At 34.4% G+C, this 24,198-nt stretch overlaps 2 protein-coding genes across 2 annotated transcripts in view; both read left to right on the top strand.

The window, feature by feature from the left end:
- The first annotated feature begins 568 nt into the window (after positions 1–568).
- Positions 569–1,748, top strand: LOC118732985 (arginine/serine-rich coiled-coil protein 2-like). The gene has a single exon (XM_036462129.1). It carries the CDS (start codon positions 1,060–1,062, stop codon positions 1,621–1,623), a length of 564 nt encoding a protein of 187 aa, XP_036318022.1. The 5' UTR covers positions 569–1,059; the 3' UTR covers positions 1,624–1,748.
- Positions 1,749–2,687: 939 nt separating this feature from the next.
- Positions 2,688–24,198, top strand: part of LOC118732986 (thyroid receptor-interacting protein 11) — a 68,066-nt gene continuing 46,555 nt past the window's right edge. Inside the window, exons 1-2 of the mRNA XM_036462130.1 lie at positions 2,688–3,160; positions 6,646–6,732. Coding sequence (XP_036318023.1) covers positions 2,957–3,160; positions 6,646–6,732 — 291 coding nt within the window. The 5' untranslated portion in view covers positions 2,688–2,956. The remainder of the gene's footprint in view (positions 3,161–6,645; positions 6,733–24,198) is intronic.

Below are 24,198 nucleotides of genomic sequence, written 5' to 3' on the forward strand. Positions count from 1 at the left end.
TAGTTAGAATATTTAGAAAATTTTCGGGTATGCAGTTTTGTAGCCCATTCAATTGTAGTATAAGAAAGTGCAAGTTTCAAGTCGTTGAAAATTACCGTTAATTTTTTAGAATTTTTTTTTGTGGAGGGTGTTGCTGTTTTTTTTTTCATATAAAAAAAATTTGATCATGTGTTTTATGGCAGAAAATGCGAAAACCCTCCACAAAAAAAAAAATCCAAAAAATCAACGGTAATCTTTAACGACTAGAAACTTGCACTTTCTTATACTACAATGGAATGAGCTACAACTGCATACCCGAAAATTTTCTAAATATTCTAATTAAAAATTTTGCTGACAATTTTTTGAAGTTTGATTAAAATTTTTGCAATTTGTGCAAGCTGTTAAACTTTTTTATTGTGATTTCTGTTTTAGATTGAGTTAAGATTTATATTAAAATTATTAAAAATAAATACATAAACATAATTTGCAATCAATATCATTTTGAATTTAGTTGCTAATAAGTTGATCGCATCTGTATATATAAATATATACAATACATTCTTAAAAATCGTACCTGAATGAATTTGTTATTTCCAGGGCGATCGTTCGCGCACAAGAGAATACCAAAATGATTATAAGCGGGAACGTGACAGCCATGATAACCGTAGACCTCGCGAAGACGATCGTTATCGTCCCTCTTCTTCTTCTTCTTCATACAAGAATAGTCGTCATAGCGGCAATGGCCGCGATGAACGCTCACGTCACGATTTGTCATCTCAAAATCCTACCTCCTCATTTCGCCAGCATAATCACAATCGTTCATTTGATCATCGCCACACAGAGCCCTATGATCGCACTTCTGATCGAGCTAGTGGTCGCCATCGCCGTCGTAGTAACTCTCGTTCCCCATCACCTCCCCCTACACAGCGACATTCCCATAGTAAACGCTCCAAGCATGATGAGAAATCTTATTCACGACATCGCACACGATCACGCTCCGCTACCCCAACACGTTCTGATTCACGTGAACGCGGCCGTGAAGGACTTGCGCTAGAACAAGCGCGCTTGTCAGCTATTGAAATGGAGCGTAAAATACAACCTGATAGCCGAGCATCCAAAGATAAAGAAGTGCATACGTCGTCGCAAGGGGGCGGACGTAGTACGGAAGCATTATTGTCTCTTCCTCTTAGTGATACGGCGCCAAAACAGCCTAACTTGATTGCGGTGGCTCCAGTTTCCTTAAATAATGCCGAACCTGCCGTCATTCAACTACCTAGTTACTATAATCCAAATGTTATAAACCCTAACAGATATGCTGAGCAAGTGCAGAAACGCAAACTACTTTGGGGTGCTAAGAAATCTGAGGACACGGCGGCAAAATGGGGTAATGCTCAATTTTCACAAGATACCGATGGAAAAGTGGCATCTAAATTCATGCGTTTAATGGGCATCAAAGGTAGCGGCCCTACAAAGGCGGAGAGTCAAGAAGCTGAGCCGAAAAATGTGCCGTCTGTGGCGCCTGATATCAAAACTCGAGAAGTAATGTTCTCAAACATGGAACAGCAGTATGAAGTTGCGCGTCAAGCAACCCATACAATGCGAGGCGTTGGATTAGGTTTCAGTTCTCAAGCTCGGCCGTTTTAAAAGCATGAAGGAACCAAGTACTCGGGGGAAAGGTGTATTTTCGATTCAGTTTGTTTAATTTTAACCTAACTTAACCTAATGATTCAGAATGTTAAATAAATAAAGTAAAACATTGTAGAAACCTACTTTAGAGGAAAATCATTGACGCAGTTGACGGGAAAAAGCCTCCAGTAAGGCAGCACTACTTCATGCTCAGCAAGCAGTTCCTAGTAGGTTACTGTAGATGAGAGTACCTGAGTAGGCATTTCTTGAGGCAGAGCCTCGCCTTCTCCTAGGCACGTCCGAAGGCTTCTCTACGAACTAACGGACGAGATAAAACAATAAACTCAACCAAGTTACCACTGACTTTGTCAAGCCATATGTAAAGGACCCGATTCTTCATAAGGAAATATCAGCTGTCCAAAAAAATTATTGAATGGGTTTGAAACCTAATTTTTTATTTCATGTGGCGATTCTATTTTTTCTCTGGCGTCAGCATTTTTTTTAAAGGACTAATTTCAAAGATATGATTAATTCCAAAAACGATTTAAAAAATTCAATGCAATAAGAATAAAAATATGGGTACTAAATGAAAGAGGAAATTTCTTTAGAATTGAAAAAAAAAAATAAAACGCTTGGATTCACAAGAAGGAATAGGTTTTTTTTTTAAGCAGAGAAAGTTAGAAGGACGAAATTCGAGGATGTTACCGAGTTCTTATAAGTCCTTAACATATAATTTTTTCATAAATAAATATTGCAAAATTTCCTTCGTCCTTATCCAAAAAATTTAATCTGTTTAAATTCTACGTCTTGTTAAGATTTCCATATATGTATACATATGTATGTATGTATGTTCGATAGTATCGTTCGAACCCTAGCCATGTTTTCTTCACCCATCCAGCTCAGTATGGCGATAATGTCTCACGGAAAAGAACTGGGTCATTCTTATTGAGGTTGCCAGCACTAATTTAATACTACTAGCAAGAGTAAGAAAAATTACAAAAATTAATTTAATTTAATTTATTGTGAACTTTGCGCCAATCGGCATTTGGAGAAGACGTAGTTTTCAGTGCATTTTTCCACAGCCAGAAGCCCCCTCGTTATTAGTTCTTAGACCGAGGCGCAAGAAACACAGCTATTGTTTTCTTTGGAACAAATCGAACAGAGGTGTTCAACAGCTGATTATGACAGCTCGCAGAAAACAATAAAAACAAAATACAAGAAAAAGCGATTTTTGCCAAGTTGTCAACGTGAAACGCAAATAAATAAATTAACTAATTAAAATATACAAAATATATTATAGTTAAAAAAAGTAAACGGGTTAAGATTTTTAAGCGTTTGACGTAATAGAAGTATGTCTTGGCTTAACAGCAGTCTAAGTACATTGAAAGGGCAGCTGACGACTCTTGCTCAGGAGGTGCTTGCCGAGACAGCAGGGCCAGGAGATGATGAATATCGGGGTCCAGAAATTGAAACACATATATCTCCTGAGCTGATTGCAGCTGAACAAATGCAAAAGGAGCAGCTTAATAAATTACGCAATGAAAAGGATAACGAAGTAAGTCGGTGGGTGGAAGGAGAAAAGGGTGTTCTCTTGTAGCAAACAAAAAAACATATGTATATAGAAAAAATTGGAGCTAATAATTATCTCAAGGCAAAAGTCGTTGGTGTAGTGGTTAGCAGTGTGCGCTTCCACCCCGCTGGACCTGGGTTCAAGCCCTGGTCAAAGCAACATCGCAAAAAAATATAGAAAAAGGGGGTTTTCTTAACAGCGGTCGCCCCTCGATAGGCAATGGCCACAAATCGGAGGAAAAGCTCGGCCAAATACTAACACATATGTGTAAGCGCCAATCTATTATTATAATTTACTGCCTGTGAAAAGAAATATATATCTTCGTTATGGATAAAGACTACCATAATTCGTTAAATAACAATACACACTTAAATTTACTGCCTTTGAGAGTTCTATATTTCGTAATCGAATCTAATCCGTAATGGTCACATGAGGTCCAATGGACCTCAGTCCAACCTTGCGGCTATATAGTTTATATATGTAGAAACTTTAAAATCGATTTTGTAATTTCACCTGTTACTAACTAGAGTTTAATTCAATAATTTCAGGCCGTCTGGAAAACTAGTGTGACGTCAGTCGGTACACACAGATCGATTTGTAGAGATTTATTTTTGTTTGGGGTTCACTGGACCCCGTGTGACTAGTGTGGCAAATCGAATATTTAGCACATAGGTTTCTTATGTGTTAAATTTAGGGTCCGCAATAGTTACAACTTTTGTTAAAAAAAATCGCTCTTTAACAATTAGTTTTTTACTTTTATTTAATTTCTCCTTAAATAAACGTTATTTCTGATTTTTTTTTATAAAAATGATTTATAAAATGGTAAAATTGTTATTAGTGGCATAAATTCTAATATTCGTTTGTACATTCTTATATATTTTTAACCGACTTCCAAAAAAGGAGGAGGTTATCAGTTCGTCGGAATATTTTTTATTTTTATGTCTGATACCGCATAACTTTGGACCACGTCAACCAAGGTGGTCCCATACTAATCTGGTTTAGATTCGATCATTGGATTATGAAACATATATATATATATTTATATGAGAATTGAAGTCGGTTGGTTTTTTATTGCTAAAAATTACTCGTAATAAACTAATGTATTCATATCAAATAACTCTGTCTAGCTTTGTTTTCTCTATGAATATACACTTATTAATGTTTATTATTTTTCCATAAAAGCCTAGCTCATTATATAACAGACACCATCCAAATCCACACTTCAAACTTTGTGCAAAAATTATAAAAAATCTGCAAAATGTCTGCTAAATTTTAAACTATTTTTCAGGCTTTTTAGAATGTTTTCTTTGAGTATGCAGTTTAATAGCTCATTAAATTCTAAGGTAATAATGTGCGAGTTTTAAGTTGCTAAAGAATCGCGATGATTTTTAATTATTTTTTTACTGACTGCATGACACACTTTTTTCATATAACAAAAAAAATTGTCGAATATATTTTGTATGAAAAAAAATTTGTAATGCAGTCATAAAAAATCAACCTGATTCTTTAGCAACTGAAAACTTGCACAATATTATTGAGCTACTGCATACTCAAAAAAATTCTAAAAAATCTGAAATATAGTTGTAAATTTAGCTAACATTTTTCAGATAGTTCATAATTTTTGCACAAAGGTTGAAATGTGGATTTTTATGGTGTTTGTTATATGATGAGCTTAACTTTTATGGAAAAGTAATAAATATTAAATAAATAAAAGAAAAATAGCAAAAATTTATCAAAATCAGCTGATCACAAGTGTACATTGGGCGTCAATTTGATTAATGTAATACATTTATTTTAAGAAGTACTCATTTTTTATTAAAATAAGTTAAATAATTAAATTAGCGTACAAAAACCAATTTTCCTTTTATTTTATTTATCCTTTGATTTTACGAGCCTTCGAAATTGGCTAACTTTGATATTCAAAATAAATATACTTTTTTCAATATTCATCAAAACGTTATGCACTTTCTTTAAATATAGTATTTCAGCAACACAATGGTAAACGTTTTTTGGTATATAGCAAAAACTCACATTTTTTTATAAAGTTATTCTTGAAAAAAATCAATAACTTTAAATTTTTTAATATGTATCTGGTTACTCATGTTGTTATAATTTAAAAGTTGGTAAAATCCTGTAAAATAACAAAGAGAAAGTTTTAAGCCCAAGGCCCAACTCATTTTTCAAAATTTCCCGATTTCGACAATAAAATTTCCCGATTTCGGCCGAAATATCGTAAAATTCCACACCCATACTTACAAAAAAAAAAGAATGTATTTTGATATATGTATTGCTGGTCTTTCTGTTGTTTTCTTTTTATGTAACTCATCTATGTATTCATAAACCCAACCAAACTTTTATAAAGTTAGTTAAAAAATAAAAAATGTTTATATAATATTTACATACATACAGTGGTCGAAAAAATTTTAGTCGCACCAATTATTATTATTTTTTGTTATTTAATTTGAGTTTTTTTTTATAAAAAATAATATATAGTTCATTCCTTAACAAATACCATATAAATCCCAGTTTAAAACTTTTTGCAATATGTACATATATGAAAAAAATTCAACAAACTTTCGTAAAAATTTCGAGCTTTTTAATTCGATTTTCTAGAAATATTTTGAGTATGCAGTTTTGTAGCCCACTCAATTCTATTATAATAAAGTGCAAGTCTCGTTTTAGATTTTTTTTTGCCGAAGTTTTTGCGGTTTTCTTCCATATAAAAATAAATTATGTTTATTCGTTATATGAAAGCAAATGCGACACGGAAAATTCTAAAAAATCAACGGTAATTTTTGGCCATTTGAAACTTGTTCATACTAGAATTGAACGAGCTGAAATTCCCCTCAAAAAACGGCCCATATCCCAATTCCCCACGCAAAGTGAAATTTCCCGCAATTCGGGGAATTGCCACGAGTTGGCTTCCCTGACCCAAGGTCAAGATCCTGCATGTTAGTTGGGTAAATTTTAAGTATATTAATTATAGAAAATAGTAGTTGGCACAAGTATTCCAAGCCCTTAAGTCCAAATTTTACGTATTATCGAGGACCAATAGAATCAAACAGAAATAAACAGTGTACATTTCGACACCTGAGGGGAAGATCGACCTAGTCGGCAGAGAGTTCCAAAATGCCCTATCTCAGAAAACTTCAAGAACGCCCTGCTTTAGACAGAATCTTATTGAAAAAGGCCCTATTCCAGAATTTTATTGAAAAACACCCTATTGCAGAATTGAATTAAAGAACGCTCTATCTCAGAATTCGGTTCAAAAACGCCCTATCTCAGCACACTTTATCTAAATATATTTTCTTCAATCAAATTCTGAGATAGGGCGTTCTTGTAAAATTTTCTGAGATAGTGGCATTTTCGAAGTGTCTGCCGAGATAGGGCGATCTTCTACTCAGATGTTGATTTGCTTTATAAACAACCATGGATGATAAACTTAAATACATACATTTTTCTAATTCCAGATTGCTCTGCTGCGTAAGCAAATCAACGAATTGCAGTCGAAAATCGCCGATAGCGGAGGGGGATCTGCCAGTACCACATCTAAATCGGTAAGTTTAACCTGCTAGGTGCAAACGAAATTTTATAAAAATATTAAGAAAAAAATACCAAAATTGTTTGACTAGCTGAAATAATTTAGTGTCTACAATACATATACCCATAAAATCTTTGCAATTAAACCAGTTGGTCCACACACCCCACTACCCAAATTCATATCTGACCATTATAACGGCAATCACTATCCCTTAAAATATTTAAATCGTATTCCCTTGCAGCCTAGCAGAATATGTATAAATCATTTTTTTATATGATTACGTTTATGTCCATACATACGTTTCTGCAACATACGTTTGTAAATACACGTTACCTAAATTTAAAAGGCCCTTAACACCGTAACTAACTAAACGGTGTGGGGATTTTTAATTCGATGAAATGCCTCATAATCAATCAAAAAGTGAATTTTAAATTTTTAGTTAGTTAAGGCTTTTTGTATTTCAGCGACGATGTGAGATAGTGTCTTTCTATATTGAGGTAACGATATGCACATTAGTGTATGTAAGCCTGTGTATATGTACGTACAGATATGTATATATCATCATGATGTAGATAACACATTATTCTCGAGTTAATATTTGAATAGTGATATCGCTTTTAAAAAGGTGTATATCGCTAGCTTAGAGTGAAAAGTTGATAAGTCCCATTTTAAAAATTTTACAGAAGAGGACAAAAATTGTATTAGCAATTTTCTTGGAAGTATTTCACAAAACTTTAAACACAACATTTTACCTGTTTAAAGCAAAGCAAAACTCCATACGAATCAGAGGGATTGGATCTTTATTAAACTATTTCGTACTACCTTGGTCTTATCGGATTTTTGGTGCTTCTTTTGGACTTGGCAAATTTTCCTTTGATTAAATATAAACGAGAATAAATAAAATAAGTACCTTTATCCTTTTCAAAACAATGCATTATAAATTTCTCCAGCCTCCTGTATCAAAATATGAGTTTTCATAAAAAAGTGGACTTAACAACTTTTCACTCTAAGCTAGCGATATATGAATTTATGTATGTATGTATAAAAAGTACTGTGACGCTTATAACATCAAATAAAAGAGATAAGCTAAACACCGCTCTATGTACCGGTGCCATTGGCCTGTAAAAATGATATTGTGTTTCAAATAAGCACAATTAATTTTATAGTGCCTTAAATCAATACAAAATAATGTGAAACTAACTCCACAAAGCGGTCATCATTTAACTCAACAAAGGCATAATTTTATCTAAAGTGTCAAGAAGTTCGAACGTAAGTTTTTAATGGATATACTCATGCATACATACATATGTACTATGTATCAGCGTTGGCAAAATTATAATCTGCCCAGTAGATAATTTCAGGAGTTAAAAGCCCTTCCGAAAGGCCTTCCTGAGAGCCAAGAGGCTACATTCCTTTCTCCTTTCTTTTTTTTTATATGGAGTGACACAAATTGAAGGGCTTCTGCTTTCGCTGCCCATGAAAGGCCTTCCAGAAGGGTTTTCGTAGGACGTACTTCAGAAGGTCTTATGTCATTGTTATTGTGAACTGAAATTAAAAGCAAAATAAAAAATGGCAACTAGTTTTTATTAAACTTTTAACAAATTTGTAATCGTTATAAGTATAATCACTGAACAAAAATTTTCATATATGAAGGGTTAAATTTTTTTAAATATTTTGTTTGTCGAGTTGGATCTGTCATTTTGAATTTTAAGTAAATGACTTTAGATTCGTATTCAACGACCCAGAAAACCCCCAGATACCTAGTTTCATAGAAATCTACTGATTTTTTTTTAATTATCGTCCGCCATTTTGTTTTTTTTTTCGTAAGTGACTTAAGTTTCGTAATCAGCGGCCCAAAAATGTCCTAGTTAAGAAGTGGTGTAAAAATCCATCAAAGAGTATTTGTTAAAATAGTTTCGTCCAGCTGTGCGTCGTCGGCAAATTGTTAGTAAAGTAATCTTAATACATACATAGAGTCTTAAAATAACCAGAAAGAAAAAAGTTTATCTGTTCTTTGTATACGACCATATCGACGGCTGAGTGGAAGATTGACCTATCTCGGTAGCCTGTTCAAGATCGTTCTATTTTAGAGTATAGTTGATGAACGCCCTATTCCAGAATTCGGTTCAAAAACGACCTTTCTGAGATAAAGCGTTTGCCAATAAAATTCTGAATCAGGGCGTTCTAAAAAGTTTTTAGCCGTCGATATACAAATTTTGAATTTGAATTTGAATAAAAAAAAAACTAAAACTAAAATAAACTAGGTTTTGGTAAAGTATCTCCATATATTTTACCTGAAAGACGTAAAATCAACATGAAGAGATTCCGCGCATGCGTAGTTCCTTCCCAGTAGACGTTTGAAAAGTTCTAATTAAGCTGTTTAAAAGTTTCACTTTTAGTATAACAAATTCCAAGTTGAAAGTTGAATTTTGGCAATTTTTTTTATATTTACGCAGTTTTACTTACCGTTAGCAAAAAATTTTCAAAAATCAACGCGGTTTTCCAGCAACTTCAAACTTGCACTTGGTTATACTAAAAATGAGTGGGCTATAAAACTGTAAACTTAGAACTTTTCAGATATGTTTGTATACGAGCGTATGCACAAGAATCGGTTTGTAACTACTAGGGCGCATGCCCGGAATCTCTTCATGTTGATTCGACAAATTTTTTGGGTGCTCGGATTAACATTTATATATAATAAATTATATTATTAACTTCTGATGGGCTAATTCATAATTTTCCAACATTTTGTTCACCCCTTATGCAAGCAAACAGAAAAAAAACGACGCCATTTGCAACTCCTCCAATCAAGTAAAATTTTTTTTGCTACTACCATACGGTATGTATGTATGTATGTACATACATAGATACCCATGAATGCATACTGGTTAAATTTGTGTGATTTCTGTGCATTTCGATTGTCATTATTAAAATTGATTTGCCTATCTATGACCTCTTTCGGCAGTCGTCGCGCACAAATATCGATCGAGCATATTTATCTCCTTATCGCGTTACAACAAAACACATTTAAGGCCAAAATACTTATATAAATTTATTCTATGACTATGATGTAGGCTTAACACCATTCATCCCTCATAGCACCGTAGTGTGCGCGCCTGAAAGTGTGCTACTAATACCTTTCACCCGCTTATCTTATTTATTATTTTGTATGCAAAACATATCCTCTTGCACCTCCAACAGCAGCTGCCCCACACCGCCAATTGTTATCGTGTCGAGTTGATAGTGTACATTTAGTGATCCTATCGACACATCTGCCAAATACCCTCGAAAGTGGCTAGTGGCGCACTGAAGCGACAGACAGGGGTTGACTGATATCTAATAACTAAATTGGTTTATACATATCTACATATGTATGTATGTATATATTCGGGTAAACCATATAGTATGTTAATACTTACATATATAAATATATATATTCGATTGTTCGATGCTTGAGGAGGTGCTATGGGTATAAAAGGCGAACCACCTGCTGGATTTCCCTTCATTAAAGTAATCAATTTGGTGTGGTGTTGCATCAGTTCCTGTTACTCCGCTCCGCTCCATTCTACGCAGCCAAATAATAGCAAGCAATATTCAACAACTTAATTTTAGCTGCCTGGCTAGCCAGTCGTGCACCCGCATAAGGTGCAAATTTTCTTCACGGTTGCATGCAACGTCGACTTTCAAGTGGCATTCGTTTTAATTGCTTTTCGCCTGATCGGTCTAAAAGCACATAATTTGCATTTTAAATATCGAATTTTTTTTGTTGTTGAAAATATTTAGTTTGTGTCATCGGTCATCGACACTTTTCAACAGAGCTGCATGAAATGCGTTAAGTAAACTGATGTTGTAAGTGTTTTTGTTTGGCGAGTGGAAAATTCGCGTAGCACAATGAAAATGCTATAAAATTGACTTTGCTGTGTTGTGGTAATGATTTAGGGCAGGCAGGTAAGTCCACATATGTACATACGTGCATACATAAGTTAATTAAAGAAACTATATAAATGCCAAAGTTTTTATGCAAAATTTTAACAATAAATGTTGTGGATTATCAACTAATTTTAGAACTAAGTATAGACTAATACATAAATAAGTACTTCCTTTAAATAATTTTTAAATTTGCCCGTTTCAACTATAAATTCTTACACATTAAATAAGTTAATTAGCTGATCCCAAGGAAACAAGGAATATAGCCGCATACTAAATATCTTTCTACTTTGCTACTTTGATAAATAAATAATATCTTTGTATATGCATATTGTCGTTTAAAGTACAAAACTGCGTATCGTCATTCTGCAAAACCGCGTAACTGACATTGGCTGCCAAAAATTGGATTTGCTCAGAAAGATATCACAATAGCCATCCTCTGCTTTTATGTTTCCAATTAATAGGGACACGCCAACAAATTTTGTCTACTCTCCTTTTGTGTATTTAATAACTCTTATTTTTTTTACAAAATCATGGCTCATTATCTAACAAAACCCTAAAAAAGTCATATTTAAAACTTTGTGCAAAACTTATACAAATTCTGCAAAATTGCATTGAAATTTTCAACATTTTAATCAGATTTTGCAGAGTTTGAGTATGCAGTTTTATAGCCCATTACATTTTAGTAGAATAAAGCGTACATAAGTTTTAATTTGCTTTTCTTCCATACAAAGTATGTATGTTCGACAATTTTTTATAATACATTCAGAAAAAAAAATTATCAAAAATCAACGCTATTTTTTTATAAACTTCAAACTTGCACTTTATTTTGGGGTAGCCATAAGTAGTGACATAATCGGTACATTTGGGATCAAAAATCAGTACAAGGCCATAAAAATCAGCTCATTTTCAAGCGTCTTTTTTGTTTATCCACAATATAACAACCAAATAACAGCGCATTAATTTCACAAACAAAAAAAATTAATATACGTTTAAATACATATAGTATTATAAACATAATTAGTTTAAAACAAAAACAAAATAAAAATTTCAAGGTAAAACCGCTGACAGGCAGCCTGAACATTTTTGAAGCTTGCTAACATAACAAAAATGTTTTCAAATTTTCAGTCTCACAATTACATTCTCACTTTCAGTTTCAAAAAAAAAATAAAATAAATTGAATATTTTCATCTATTTGTTTTTTTTTGGTTTACTTTTGTTTGGCGTTTGAGTTGCTCTCATAATTTCAATTTTATAAATTAGACAAACTTCAAAAAATAAATGATGGCCGACGAATTGAGCGAGCGGTCTTACCGTTAAATATTTATATCATGGGTATTACGTTTGTATGTACAGTTGTGTTCACAAAAATAGTAGTAGAATGTATTGAGAAGTTTTGAAATTTTTTTCTTTCCTTACTTAATTTAAATTTTTTTATAGAGATATAGTTAATTCCATAACAAAAACCATGTAAGTTGAAGTCTCAAACTTTCTAGAAAATGTATAAAAGTTTGAAAAATTTTAAAAAAGGTTCATCAAAATATGTAACTTTTTGATCCCAATTTTTAAAAAAATTTGGAGTACGCAGTTTTGTAGCCCATTCAGTTCAGTTCAGAATTTGTTTGCATATTTTAAGCTACAAATTTAAAACATATTTAGTTGTTGTGTTTATTAAATACAACATTCACAATAAAATGTTGACTGAAAAGTAGAATACCAAATTTTCTAGTACGAGTACGAATGAAATTGAATAGTGTTAAATGTGTTTGTGCAAATAAAAAAAAAATTACAGGTGGTAGAAATCAAAGTAAAGCTACATTTATCATATCGAAAAGTCGGTAGTTTGCATCTTTCCAAATTTTTAGAACCTACATTGCTCAAGAAGCACAAAAGCAGCTAAGTCTGTTACAGGTGCTTCACGATTTGCAGTTTTTAAAGGAACTAGTTCCCGGTCTCCACCTTCCATAAGGTTTATTAATGGAAATCCTGTAAAACCTGCAAATCCTAAATTACCAGTTATTTTGCGAAATGCTAGGAAACGAAACAATTTCAAGGTGACATCTTTTGAAAAATGGTATGAATTTAATTAACGCTGCATTTACACGTTCAATAAATTGCTTTCATTCTGCTCACACGTATGAGTTGTCAAACATCTCAATTAAATGTCAATTATACCAATTCGCAAAAATATTTATTAAATTTAAAAATCAGTACAAACTCGGAAAATCACTCGATTTTGCGTACTGGTTTCGGGTTCTTAAAAATCAGTACAATACAAAAAAATCATCACATTTACCTTAACTTTATTATACTAAAATTCAATGGGCTATAAAATCGCATACTCAAAAAAATTCCGAATAATTATTCATAATTTAAAAACAACATTTCATAAGATATGAAATGTTGGTGTCCGGTTCTAATATGAATTTAATTTATTTTTTTTTTACCGCGTTATGCCAAACCATAATACTTTCTCCCTCTTAAAAATTTAATGCATTGTTTAAGAAAATATTAGGAAATACCATCATTGTCACATTTTATGGAATATTTAAGAGAGGGAAACATGCGGTTCAGTTAAGGATATATACCCAAATTCTAAGAAATTATACGGAGGGAAGCGAACAGACGTAGCAGTCACAAAGTCAGACTTAAAAACTCTACAAAAAACCGAATTTAATCAGTATGATTCTGAGTGCATTTCCCATTTGAGTGCATACAGGCTGGAGTGCTTGAACAACCTCTTTTCAAATGAATATAGTCCCAGAAAGCCAACCCCAAGTCTCAAATCAAATCTACATTTACAGGCCTCATTTTATTAAAACGTCGTACTCGCTGGAGATTTTCCAGGAAATTAAGGAATTTTGAAATTCGTATTGTAAAAATGACGTCTACCTAGATGAATTAGACATACTGTTTAAATATCAATAAATGCCTAATTATTTAATCCAGTGAACACGCTCTACCTCAAAGGTTCGGTGTTAGAACATCCGCATATTTTTTAATGCGAGATATCATTTTTATGAACACTTGCTCGTCATACTTCGAAATGAATGAAAATTTCGAAATGAAAAATTACATAGTGCATTTGTATATTAAAATTAATTTTAGTTGCATGCTTTTTAATGTGTTTTTTTTTAAATCTAAATGAAATATAATTGTCCAATTTTAACGCAATGATTAGGCAAAATTGCGATTTGGTCAGCTACTCAGCTAGTAAGAGTCAATAAGTCGACCAATAACAAAGGTGGAAGGAAGTGTGTGTGTGTGTACAATTGTGCTTGTGTGTGTGTGTGTGTGTGTGCTCATGTCTGATGGGCGATCATGGCGTTGATAATGGTCGGGCGATGATCAGTTAAGCATGCAACGCTGTGGCAGTAACTACAAAAGTAAGCATCCACAAGCGCTAACTAACTAAGTACTAACTACAAATACTTAAAAATTCATTGCGCATTCATGCATATGTACTATGTATATATATATATATCTATGTATGTATGTACATTCAAATGCACTGCCATTAGAATAAATGAGGCAGCTTTGCAGCCAGGTGAGCGCCAGTCGCCGTTGGCTTAGTTAAGTGGCTACGTGCGCTTGCATATAACCGTGAACTAAATACGGGTTAGCTATGATGTGGCGACACTAAGTGACAATTGTGGCCAAAGTCGCTACCACCAATCACTCACCAGCAAAAACAACAACACCAACTACATATACATATATGTATGTAAGTACAACACTGAATGGCCGATGAGCAGATTAAACGTGATCGATACACACGAGTATGCCGGAAGTGCGCCATGATAGCCTAGCCAAACAAATTTCAATTTGAGTTAGTAGTAAAAACTGTGAGAGAAAAAAAGGAGAGCACCACAACACGCTCAAATTTGTGTTCTATTAAAAAAAGGGAAGGCACGAAAAATAGTTCAAAAATACTATTAGCTGAATATCAAAGCGTGGAAGCGCAGCACATTTTTCTGTCAACGTTCGGCAATTATAATCAAATGATTTAAATGATTTCCAAAACCGCAGAATCCTCATTCCGATCATTTGTGTTTAATTGAGAATGCAATCAGATTACGCTCTAATGAAATCAAACATGTACACGTGTAAATTCAAACATGCATATTGTTGTGTTGGGTGGAACGCATGCGTGAGTCACAATTGAGCCTGGTCGAATAATGATCGCCGCTGATTGTGTGAACGCACCATTAAATAAATAAATAGCTAAATTTTTATATGGCAACCCATGGACATGAATTGAAGATTATCAGAAAAGTAAAACAATTACAACTATGTGCATACATAAGTGTAATTAAATTTGAAAAAATAAAATAAAATAAAAACTTGTACTAAGTATGTATGTACGCCGAGCGCGAGTCGCCCTCCGAGCGATTTTGAATTTCGGCTAATTAACCTACTTTCTAAGAAATTGCTTAAAAAACCTCAAAATTACAGAAATTACTTCATTAACTTGCTGATATGAATTTGTGTTCATATGAAGAGTAGACACAAATATGCTCTCCGATTTAGAACGTAAATGATTGAGTATGATTGACACTTGGTGGGATGGAAACGGGCTCACCGCTAACCCAGCCAAAACTAGTGTTGAGCTCTTCACTAGGAGGAAAAGGTCGGATGGTCTCATTCCCCTCACACCTAAAGGAGTCAAAATTCAGACTTCTCCCGAAGTGAATTATCTAGGAATCATTCTGGATACAAAACTACCTCGCGGAAGTCTCACGTGGAGCACAAGACCTCCAAAGCATTGATAGCATTTTGCCAAAACGTGGGGTCTGTCACCGAAGCAAATCCTCTGGATTTATACCCCTATGATCAAACCCATAATCAGCTATGCATCAGTCATATGGTGAATTAGATTCTCAATCAATAGCGTGGGAAGTGTGCCTGCTAAACTTCAAAGAACTATTGCCATGTGCTGTACGGGAGATTTCTTTACAATACCTGGTGCTGCTCTTGATGCACTGCTGCACTTACCGTCACTTTGGCCTTAAAGGCCAAATGCAGACTAAAAATTAACTGATGTTGGTATAACACTGTGTGGGGCGAGGCGGAAATTGCTGGCGTTAGAGATCGGAACACTTGTGTCTTTTCAATGCCACAGGATAGTACGCCACCATTACCTTTGTTTCTATAATGTTGAGTTCCATGAGGCTCACACATTATCGGATCTTCACTGATGTCTCCAAACCTGACTCTGGGTCAGCATCTGGGGTCTTTGTCGAAGTTAATGGAGATAAGCTTCACTTTTCTCTCTCTTGGGGAGTATGCTTCGGTCTTTCAGGCTATGTGGTGAAGCATACGGGAAGGCGAAGGAGTCTACGTGTCTGCAGTGACAGTCAAGCTGTACTTAAGGCATTGGCCAGCCATCTAACTACTCCCAAACTAGTTCGGCAATGCAAGTCTCGACTAAATTATCTTGGAAAACATAAGAGCTTGCTTTAATCTGTAATGAGACATCTGACCATTTGGTCAGAGTTGGATCAGACGAGGCATTCCTCAGTCCGCAACCAGTTATAGCACTTCCCACTTCGGTCTTCGAAGCCACCATTAAAAACTGGGTGAATACTTAACTCAGCAATGACGCTCCTGCCTTGAAGCGAATGAGAAGGTGGAACACTTTTTGTGCTTCTGCCCCGCCTTTGCAAGAATTAGGCATAAGGCATTTGGCCGTGACGTGAAGAGTGAGAAACGCCTGAGCTCTTTGACAGACACCCAACAATCTGCTTAGGTTTATTTGTAAATCGTGCAGATTTAAAACAGATTAACAGATTAAAAAGGACATGAAAATAGTACAATAAACGGCATGTACTATAGTCTTATTTAAAACACAAATATGTAAAATTCCTTTATTCCTTAGTTCCTCCATTGGAATTATCCGAGAAGATAATTTTCTTATCCCTAATTAGATTAGATGTTGCTCGGACGCATGCCCTTATGAAACTCATTTAGGGTCCTTTGTGACACCTTTCTACTTGATGCTCAGTAAAAATATGAAAAGGTTTCTAATCTTTACACATTTCTACAGATCGATTAGATTATTAAAGAAATCACGGAGAAGAGCAGATGGTCGACGGTTCGCTTCTCTTCTTCAGCCAAACAGCTTCTGTAGTAGTCGTTTCAGGGGGAACCAAGTCTAGCTGCTTGCGATCCTATCAGATAATCGGTGTTTTGCCTCGCCAAATTAAGTAGAGACTTAGTTTTGGTAATTTCATCCTCCGTTTGCGAATCCTATGGATTTTCGTTTTAGTACAAGTTTGCATATTGGCCGGCATCTATATCAGGCAGAATCGTGCAACAACCACTTTTGAAGTCAGAGATGTTTTACTCAGCCGGCTGTGTGTGTGAATATTTCCACTATATAACAGTGATGTGCAAACTGAAATATAGAAAAAACTGTTCCGTGAATACACCACCAACCTCATTGTCGAATTTTGTCCCATCCGTGTAGATAAATATATATCTCGCCTTTCAACCCTTGCGAGAAGTCCAGCAATTGATTTGCTATTAGAAATGCAAATTGTTTTATAGGGAGTAGTAGGAAATGCTGTCTGTGAGGTCGGCCATGATTTTTTTTGTTGTTCCCTTACCGGTTTTGAAAATGGCTTCAATATACTTGGTACTGTTTTTTAACACGGGAACGATTCCTTGGAAACTTGTATCGAAACGAATGCCAACATACTCAATTTTAATAATTGTAACAATTGCGAAAGCGGTGGAAATTTGAGAATTTATCCCACAAAAACTCCCCGCGAGGGATTTGAAATTATCTGAACCAGAAATTGTTTTCAATAGTTGAAGATATATCTGTAGAGCTATGAGCCCAGACTCCTCAGTCATACAATTCCTCGTTGAGTAACCGTGTGGCTATTTCACTAAAATCTTAGCACTTTTCTTCAAATCATTCACGAACAATGTAGCCCATACGCATTTAGTTAATTTCATTCAGCATTTTGGTTCGCATGAACCCGCCCGCCATCGCCGATTATGCCAGCAATGAATGAAAACGGCTGGAAAATAATTTTAAACGTTTTGAACATGCGCTCGTGCTTTAGTGGGCAATTTTTCTTTCTTTTGTTTTTGCAATTTTGCATGCAAAGCTTTGCATTTTTGTCGTACACCTATAATTATCTTTTAGCAAGCTTTTTAGAAAACAGCTCAGGTAGCAGCAGAATAAAATACCAAAAACAGGCAGCTGCTTGTTGAAGTTATTGTTTTTGTTATCATTGTCAAATTACCGCCACAATTGCATACTCGCGGCAATGGCAAATATAGCAAAATCACATTTTCACAACAATCACAATTGTGGAAATCGAAATTGAAATAAAACAATAAAGAATTTGTAAAAGCAAAAGTGCAAATACTAAACAAAAAAAAAAATGAATACTGAAAATCATTTAAAAATTGTTTATGTGCAATCGCAACGACAACAACACGCTCGAAATCGCATGCGCACATACACACCTGCATATAATTCGCACCCGTGCATGTGTGTGCAAGTATATACATGTATGACTGATGTGACTCTGTGTTTGGGTAGATGTCGCCAACAGCGCATTTCCGCCTCCAATGCGGGTGCTAGCTTGATCGCATGTGCAAAATGTTTTAGTTTTAGTTTTTTTGTTGTCTGTTTTCTGTTTCTGCTTTGCTGCTTTAGCAACGCGCGCTTCACGCCAATTTGCTGGCCATTTTCGTTCTCAGCGCCATTTTTTTTTTGAATTTTTCGCTACGGCACACACAGCATACTGACACAATTTCCATGTGACCTTCAAGAGCAATTGTGCAAATTATACTCGCACTTTTGCATTGCCGCTTTCCGTTTTCCAGCTTTCCAGCTTTCAGCTTTTTATTTATTGGTTTCACAGTACTGACAGTTAACCTCATCAGTGAGTCCCATTCAAAGAAGTTCTTACGAGAAGTAGGGTATGTAGCCATGCTGTTGGCTTCTGGTGATAAACCGGATAGTATTGGAACTAACCCAAAAAAAGGCGTGCAAAAAAACAGCACTCAGACTAAATGACGCCCATTGTACTGTTTTCGTGTTCCCTTTCAATCTGTTTTAAATCTACATGATTTACAAGTAAATCGCACTGTTGGATGGTAAGAGATCAGAGGGTCTACCTGTATGGCGATTAGAAACTCAATGCGATTGGAAAGGCGGCACGGACTAATACAAACTCGATAGTGCCCAGTATTCGAAATCGAATGATTCGCGAATCGCAATACAGAGTAGACCCCCAAGTGTTCGTCTCTCAACACCTCGCTGCCAACAGCCTCGTACCTATCCGTGCAAAGGCGGGGCGGAAGTACAAAAAGTATTCTGTCTCATCCTCTTCAAGCACGGAAGGGCAAATGGGGTTGCCAATGCAAGCAAATACCTAGCAAGACGCTCTGAGATTGAGGGCAACATGAGTTTTGCCCACCTGCAGCCTCTCGAAGCCGACCAGTCATTGCTAAAGAAATATTCAGCCTGTTTCTGACGATGGCTTCGATGGTCGAAGGTGGGAGTGCAACAACTGGTTGCGTACCGAGGAATAACTGGTCCGAGCTGCCTGTGGCCAAATGGTCAGATACCAGGTCACTGGGTACTCAGAGTAAACCTCGGGTTGAAAAGGCCGATGCATGTATCCTAACGGACAACTGAAGATCGTTTCCGTTATTTTCGATATAGACTCCAGATCATGAGTCAGTTTTGGAGCCATCAGTAAAGATTCAGCAATTTTCGACAAGCTAGTATCTCCTTTGCAAAGGCACTAATGGCATACCATCCTGCGGCACTGAAAAAATCTTCTAGTCTAAGTCTCTATCACAGTGTTGTACATTTTCTTTCATATAAAGTATGCTCGACAATTTTTTTTTATATGGAACAATTTTCTAGCGAGTTGAAATTTGCAATTTATCCTACTAAAATTTAATGGACTATAAAACCGCATTTTGGAAATTTGAAATTTTTGTGTGTAATTGGTATCGTTTTTTTGAAATTTTAGAATTTTTGTACAAAGTTTGAGATGTGGATTTATTTGGTGCTGGTTATATAATATACTGGGCTTTCATAAAAAAATATTAAATTTTAAATATTAAATAAACGAGAGAAAAATAGTCAAAACTGGTTAAAATGTCACTTAACTTAATCAGCTGACCAGAAGGATATGTCAAAAAGATTCCACCTGTTATGAGAAAACGATTTCTGATCAGACAATGCCGCTATTGACTTTAGATCTTACGAATTCGCCTTTCATTATTTTCAGACACATATGCGCGAATGGATTTCACGAAGTTTTCTGTTAATATTTGGTTTGTTTCTTTGCTCCGCCCGCCCATTTGTTAATTTTTACGTTATCGAGATATTGCAATTCACTCTGTGAGAGTTATTTGTATATCTCACTGGCTCGAGATCGCCCAGATTATTTCTCTGGGCGTTTTTGTGAAAACTGTCAGAAAAAGGAGAAGAAGAATGGTTAGCTAGCGGCTTGAACTGTATTTCTTTGAATGATAAATGAACAAAAAACCAACTAAACTAATCATTTTACGTTAATGAGTTCGGTTCGGTTTGTCGTTCAGTTTCGGGCGCGAAAATGGGTTTATTTGCTTTCGTGGTTTTGTGCAGTTTCTTCTCATTTTTGAGAACATTAATTACTTACTCGTTTGACCTATCATACATATAGTGACTCTGTTTTGAAGTATATGATTCGGCGAATAAACTAAAATTAAGATTCTCAAGCAAGTGCAGTGAAATCATTTTCCTTGTTCTGAATGATATTTCCCCGACACAGTTCGCGCTTTCGAGTTTCTACTGTATTCATTACTAAATTAATTAAAATAATGGGATATACTGAGGAAAATTTATCGTTATGATCAGGGTTGCCACTGACAAAAAAATACTTGAAATAATCTACCAAAACTGGAAAATATCTACCAATAACTTTTCTTTAAATAAAGCAACCTTTTTTTTTAGTATTTTAATAAAAACTATAGTTTTGTTATTTTTTTAGTTATTTCAATAAGAATTAAACTTATTTTTAAGGAACTTTTTATTTAACTAATTATATAACTAGGTAGGTACGCTAGCGAAAGTGATGAATCTAAAGGCCTGCAACGAAACTTCATCATTTGAAAAAACTTCAACTGGAGTTATTATAGATAAACACAGTGACCCAAAAATCGCTTGGTATTTTTTTTTGAATATTCACCTTTTTCAAGAAAAAATTTTTTGGTAGTTTTTTTTTTTTTGCACAAGAATGTGTCTTGCGCTTCCAAAAATTTTCGTCTATTTTTTACTCTGAATTTTTCGAACAATTTAAGGTAAGGAGTTTTATAGCCCATAATATTTGAGTATAACCTACAATGTGCAGCTAAAAATTCCTGTTGATTTTTTAAACTTTTTGCCGCCAGTCTTTTGTGTGTTTTTTTTTTCATTTAACAATTGCCATTGATAAAAAATTGTGTTGATTAAATTTTTTTTCTGGGGATTCCAGTAAAATAAGTTTTGAATGGAGCACGATACGTTCGCTTTTATTGATATATCTACATTTATACGTATTTATATAAAAAGTGTGCATTAAAGCGTTCGAAAATTAATGGAATAAAGTAAACTAAACTTTTGGAAAGAAATTTATAATATAAAGAGAACTACCAAAAATAAAGCGGAAACGAAAAGTTTTATTTGTTTTGCAAACAAAAAAATTCAACAAAAAACTACCAAAATGAGAAAAAATTTACCTTTTTACCAACTCCAATTTTTTCTACCAATTTTGGTAACAATTTACCAAAGTGGCAACTCTGATAATGATACATATTTCATTCATAACAAAAAGCTGTGTCAACAATTTCTTTCCAATGCGGCGACGCAGTGCAAACAATGAAAGAAATTTAAAAAGTAAAATGTTTCAGCTTCGGTATTAAAAAAAATTATATATATGAACTCGTTTGCTTTAATAAACACAAAAGATATCTGAAGCTACATTTATATAAAAATATATACATACATATATACTCACGTATGTGTGTATGTATAATTATGGCGCTGCTTTTATTGACAATTCCAATTCCAATATCACCGACACTTCGCTTAAAAACGTTACCGAGCAATGGCCGCAATTAAGCTAAAAGCTGAACGAAATTAACAGGTACTAGCACGAATTGAGTGTCTACAGATCTACATACATACATATGTATGTATGTACATACCTGCATTGTATAACCAAATTCTTTGTAAGTACATATATGTACATAAGTAAGCCAACAACAATACCAACTGAACACTTCGTGCGGTTGACACAAAATTTAAAACTTAATTTTTCATTCAAGAAAATACCAAAATATTTATGAGAACATTTTTGTACAAAGGCGTTTTATTGTTGTCAGATTTCGTTTACTCCACTCAAGTGGCTTTCGGTTTGCGGTGCTTCCGGTGGAGTAAGTTCAGTTATTTGCTGACTTTTCAATGTAGCACACACTGGAATCGGTGTTTTGTTTCGAAAATTTTACTTACATACATTTCACACGAAATTCTACATTTCGACATTTGTTTGCGCTTTCTTCTCAAATGCAGAACTACATAGTTACACCTTTAGCAGGAAGTAATTGCTGGAAGTGTGAAAGTCTAAGTACACATTCATATCCGGACGATTTTGCCATTCTTGCTACACATATTCTCAAATGCTAAAAATGTTAAACACCAAAATGTTTGTAATTATTTCCAATGCCACCACAAATTAGCAAATTCTTTTTAGATATCTCTTTTATATAACATGGAAGTAAGTCTAAGGATTTTTCATTTTTTTTAAATAATTGTTGATTGGATTCTGAAACTTTATTTGCAATATTGCTATAATGTAGTTTATTGAAAGTATTGCCCGCTCATCGCTGGCTACACCGTGCAGAATTTTTTTTGTGTAAGGACTTTGTAGTTTCAAAGATAAGATTAATTCCAAAAATTATATAAAAAATTCATTCCAGTGTGAAAAACAGTACGGCTACCAAATAAAAGATAAAATTCAGTAGAATTAAAAAAATTAAAATTTGTTGCTTCACAAGGGCGAATAGGCATTAAAAATGTGCTTTTAATTAGTTTTATTTTTATTTTTTTTAAGCGAATAATGTTACAAAGACAAAATTCGAGGATGTAGTCTAAAATAATTATTGTAAAATTTCAAGGATATTCAGTGCTAAAATGTTAAAAGTACATTTTCAATACCTAATCGTCCTTACGCACCAACAATTTTTATCGGCCTTAATTGTACAGAATTTTCTCTTTAATTTGATAGTCATCCTATTTTTCTACATTGCACTGAATTTTTTTTAATATTTTTTTGAAGTAATTATATATTTAAAATTTCAAAGTCCTTAAAGAATCCTGACGTCAGAGAGAAAATCTAAAAACGAAGTTTTTCAATATTTGACCCATGATTTCGCGAATATAAAAATTTTTGGGTGTGTAAAATTTACTGTCGCACGGTGCTATGACTTTTTCCCCATTTTTCTGGCAATGCATAGATTTCGCGCTGGTAAAACTGCTCTTCTTTGGAGACCAAGAAAGTATTTAGCCAATTTTTGATACCTTCAACTGAAGTGAAGCGTACTCCCCTAAGGGCGTTATGCATCGACCGGATCGAACGGTAATCAAATGGTGCAAGGTGTGGGCTATAAGGCGCATGGGTAGGACTTCCCATCCGGTACCATCGATATAAGTTTTGACCACACATACTCTCCGTAAACCGCATACAGCAACCGACGACTTTTGGTTGCATTCTTTTTCAGTTGGAAGCAGAATAGCAATGCTTTCTCCGAATGAAGTTTCGTAGGCACAAAAGTTGACATTGAAAAAATATGTTGTTTACAGTTTGTTGAAATGATATATATCGTAAAATGTGATTTAACATGAAGTTGACAGCAACATTGTCCGCTATGCTTAAACACTAATAAATAGTGCCCTCTATTGACAATCCTTTAGGTATTTTGGTAATTTCACTTCTTAGGTTGTCGTATGAAAAAGAGCAGTCTGCAGGTTGTCTAAGGATCTTATACCTGCCTTTGATAGCGCCAATGCTACTCAAAACACGATAGTAAAATATGGTCGCCTAAAGTTCAGGTTGACCGAAAGTTAGAGAATTCCATCAACCCGTGAAAATATATCCCGTCCATTCACATTAGAAGTTGACCATCCTCCGTTACTCGTTCGTTAAGGAAATTTCCACTAATTCTTTAACCAGATAAGCAATTAACCACGAACCGGTGAACAACATACTTTTTTTTACACCTCTTTTTTATTTCATTTCATTTTGCAAACTCCAATACTAACATCTTGGAGCAATTGTATGCAGTTACAATTGACGACATGACAAAACCCTCTGCTGTATTCCCACTCTCACACTAATACACAATGCACAAACATATACCAGTATTTCAAAGTCCCACTTTCATTATATATGTATATCTAGATTTGCAAACTGGAACGCCAATTTGGCGTTGGATTTTTTCGTCTAATCGATTTTTATGAAGGTGAATACTTCTATAATTACATTCAAATGCGCACATA

Source organism: Rhagoletis pomonella, unplaced genomic scaffold (assembly GCF_013731165.1).
Source record: "Rhagoletis pomonella isolate Grant_MI unplaced genomic scaffold, Rhpom_1.0 Rhpom_scaffold_00002, whole genome shotgun sequence".
Classification (NCBI taxonomy): Eukaryota; Metazoa; Arthropoda; class Insecta; order Diptera; family Tephritidae; genus Rhagoletis; species Rhagoletis pomonella.

Bases quoted from the DNA above. Each gene is read 5' to 3' on its own strand.
- LOC118732985 (XM_036462129.1), top strand. From the start codon at position 1,060: ATGGAGCGTAAAATACAACCTGATAGCCGAGCATCCAAAGATAAAGAA.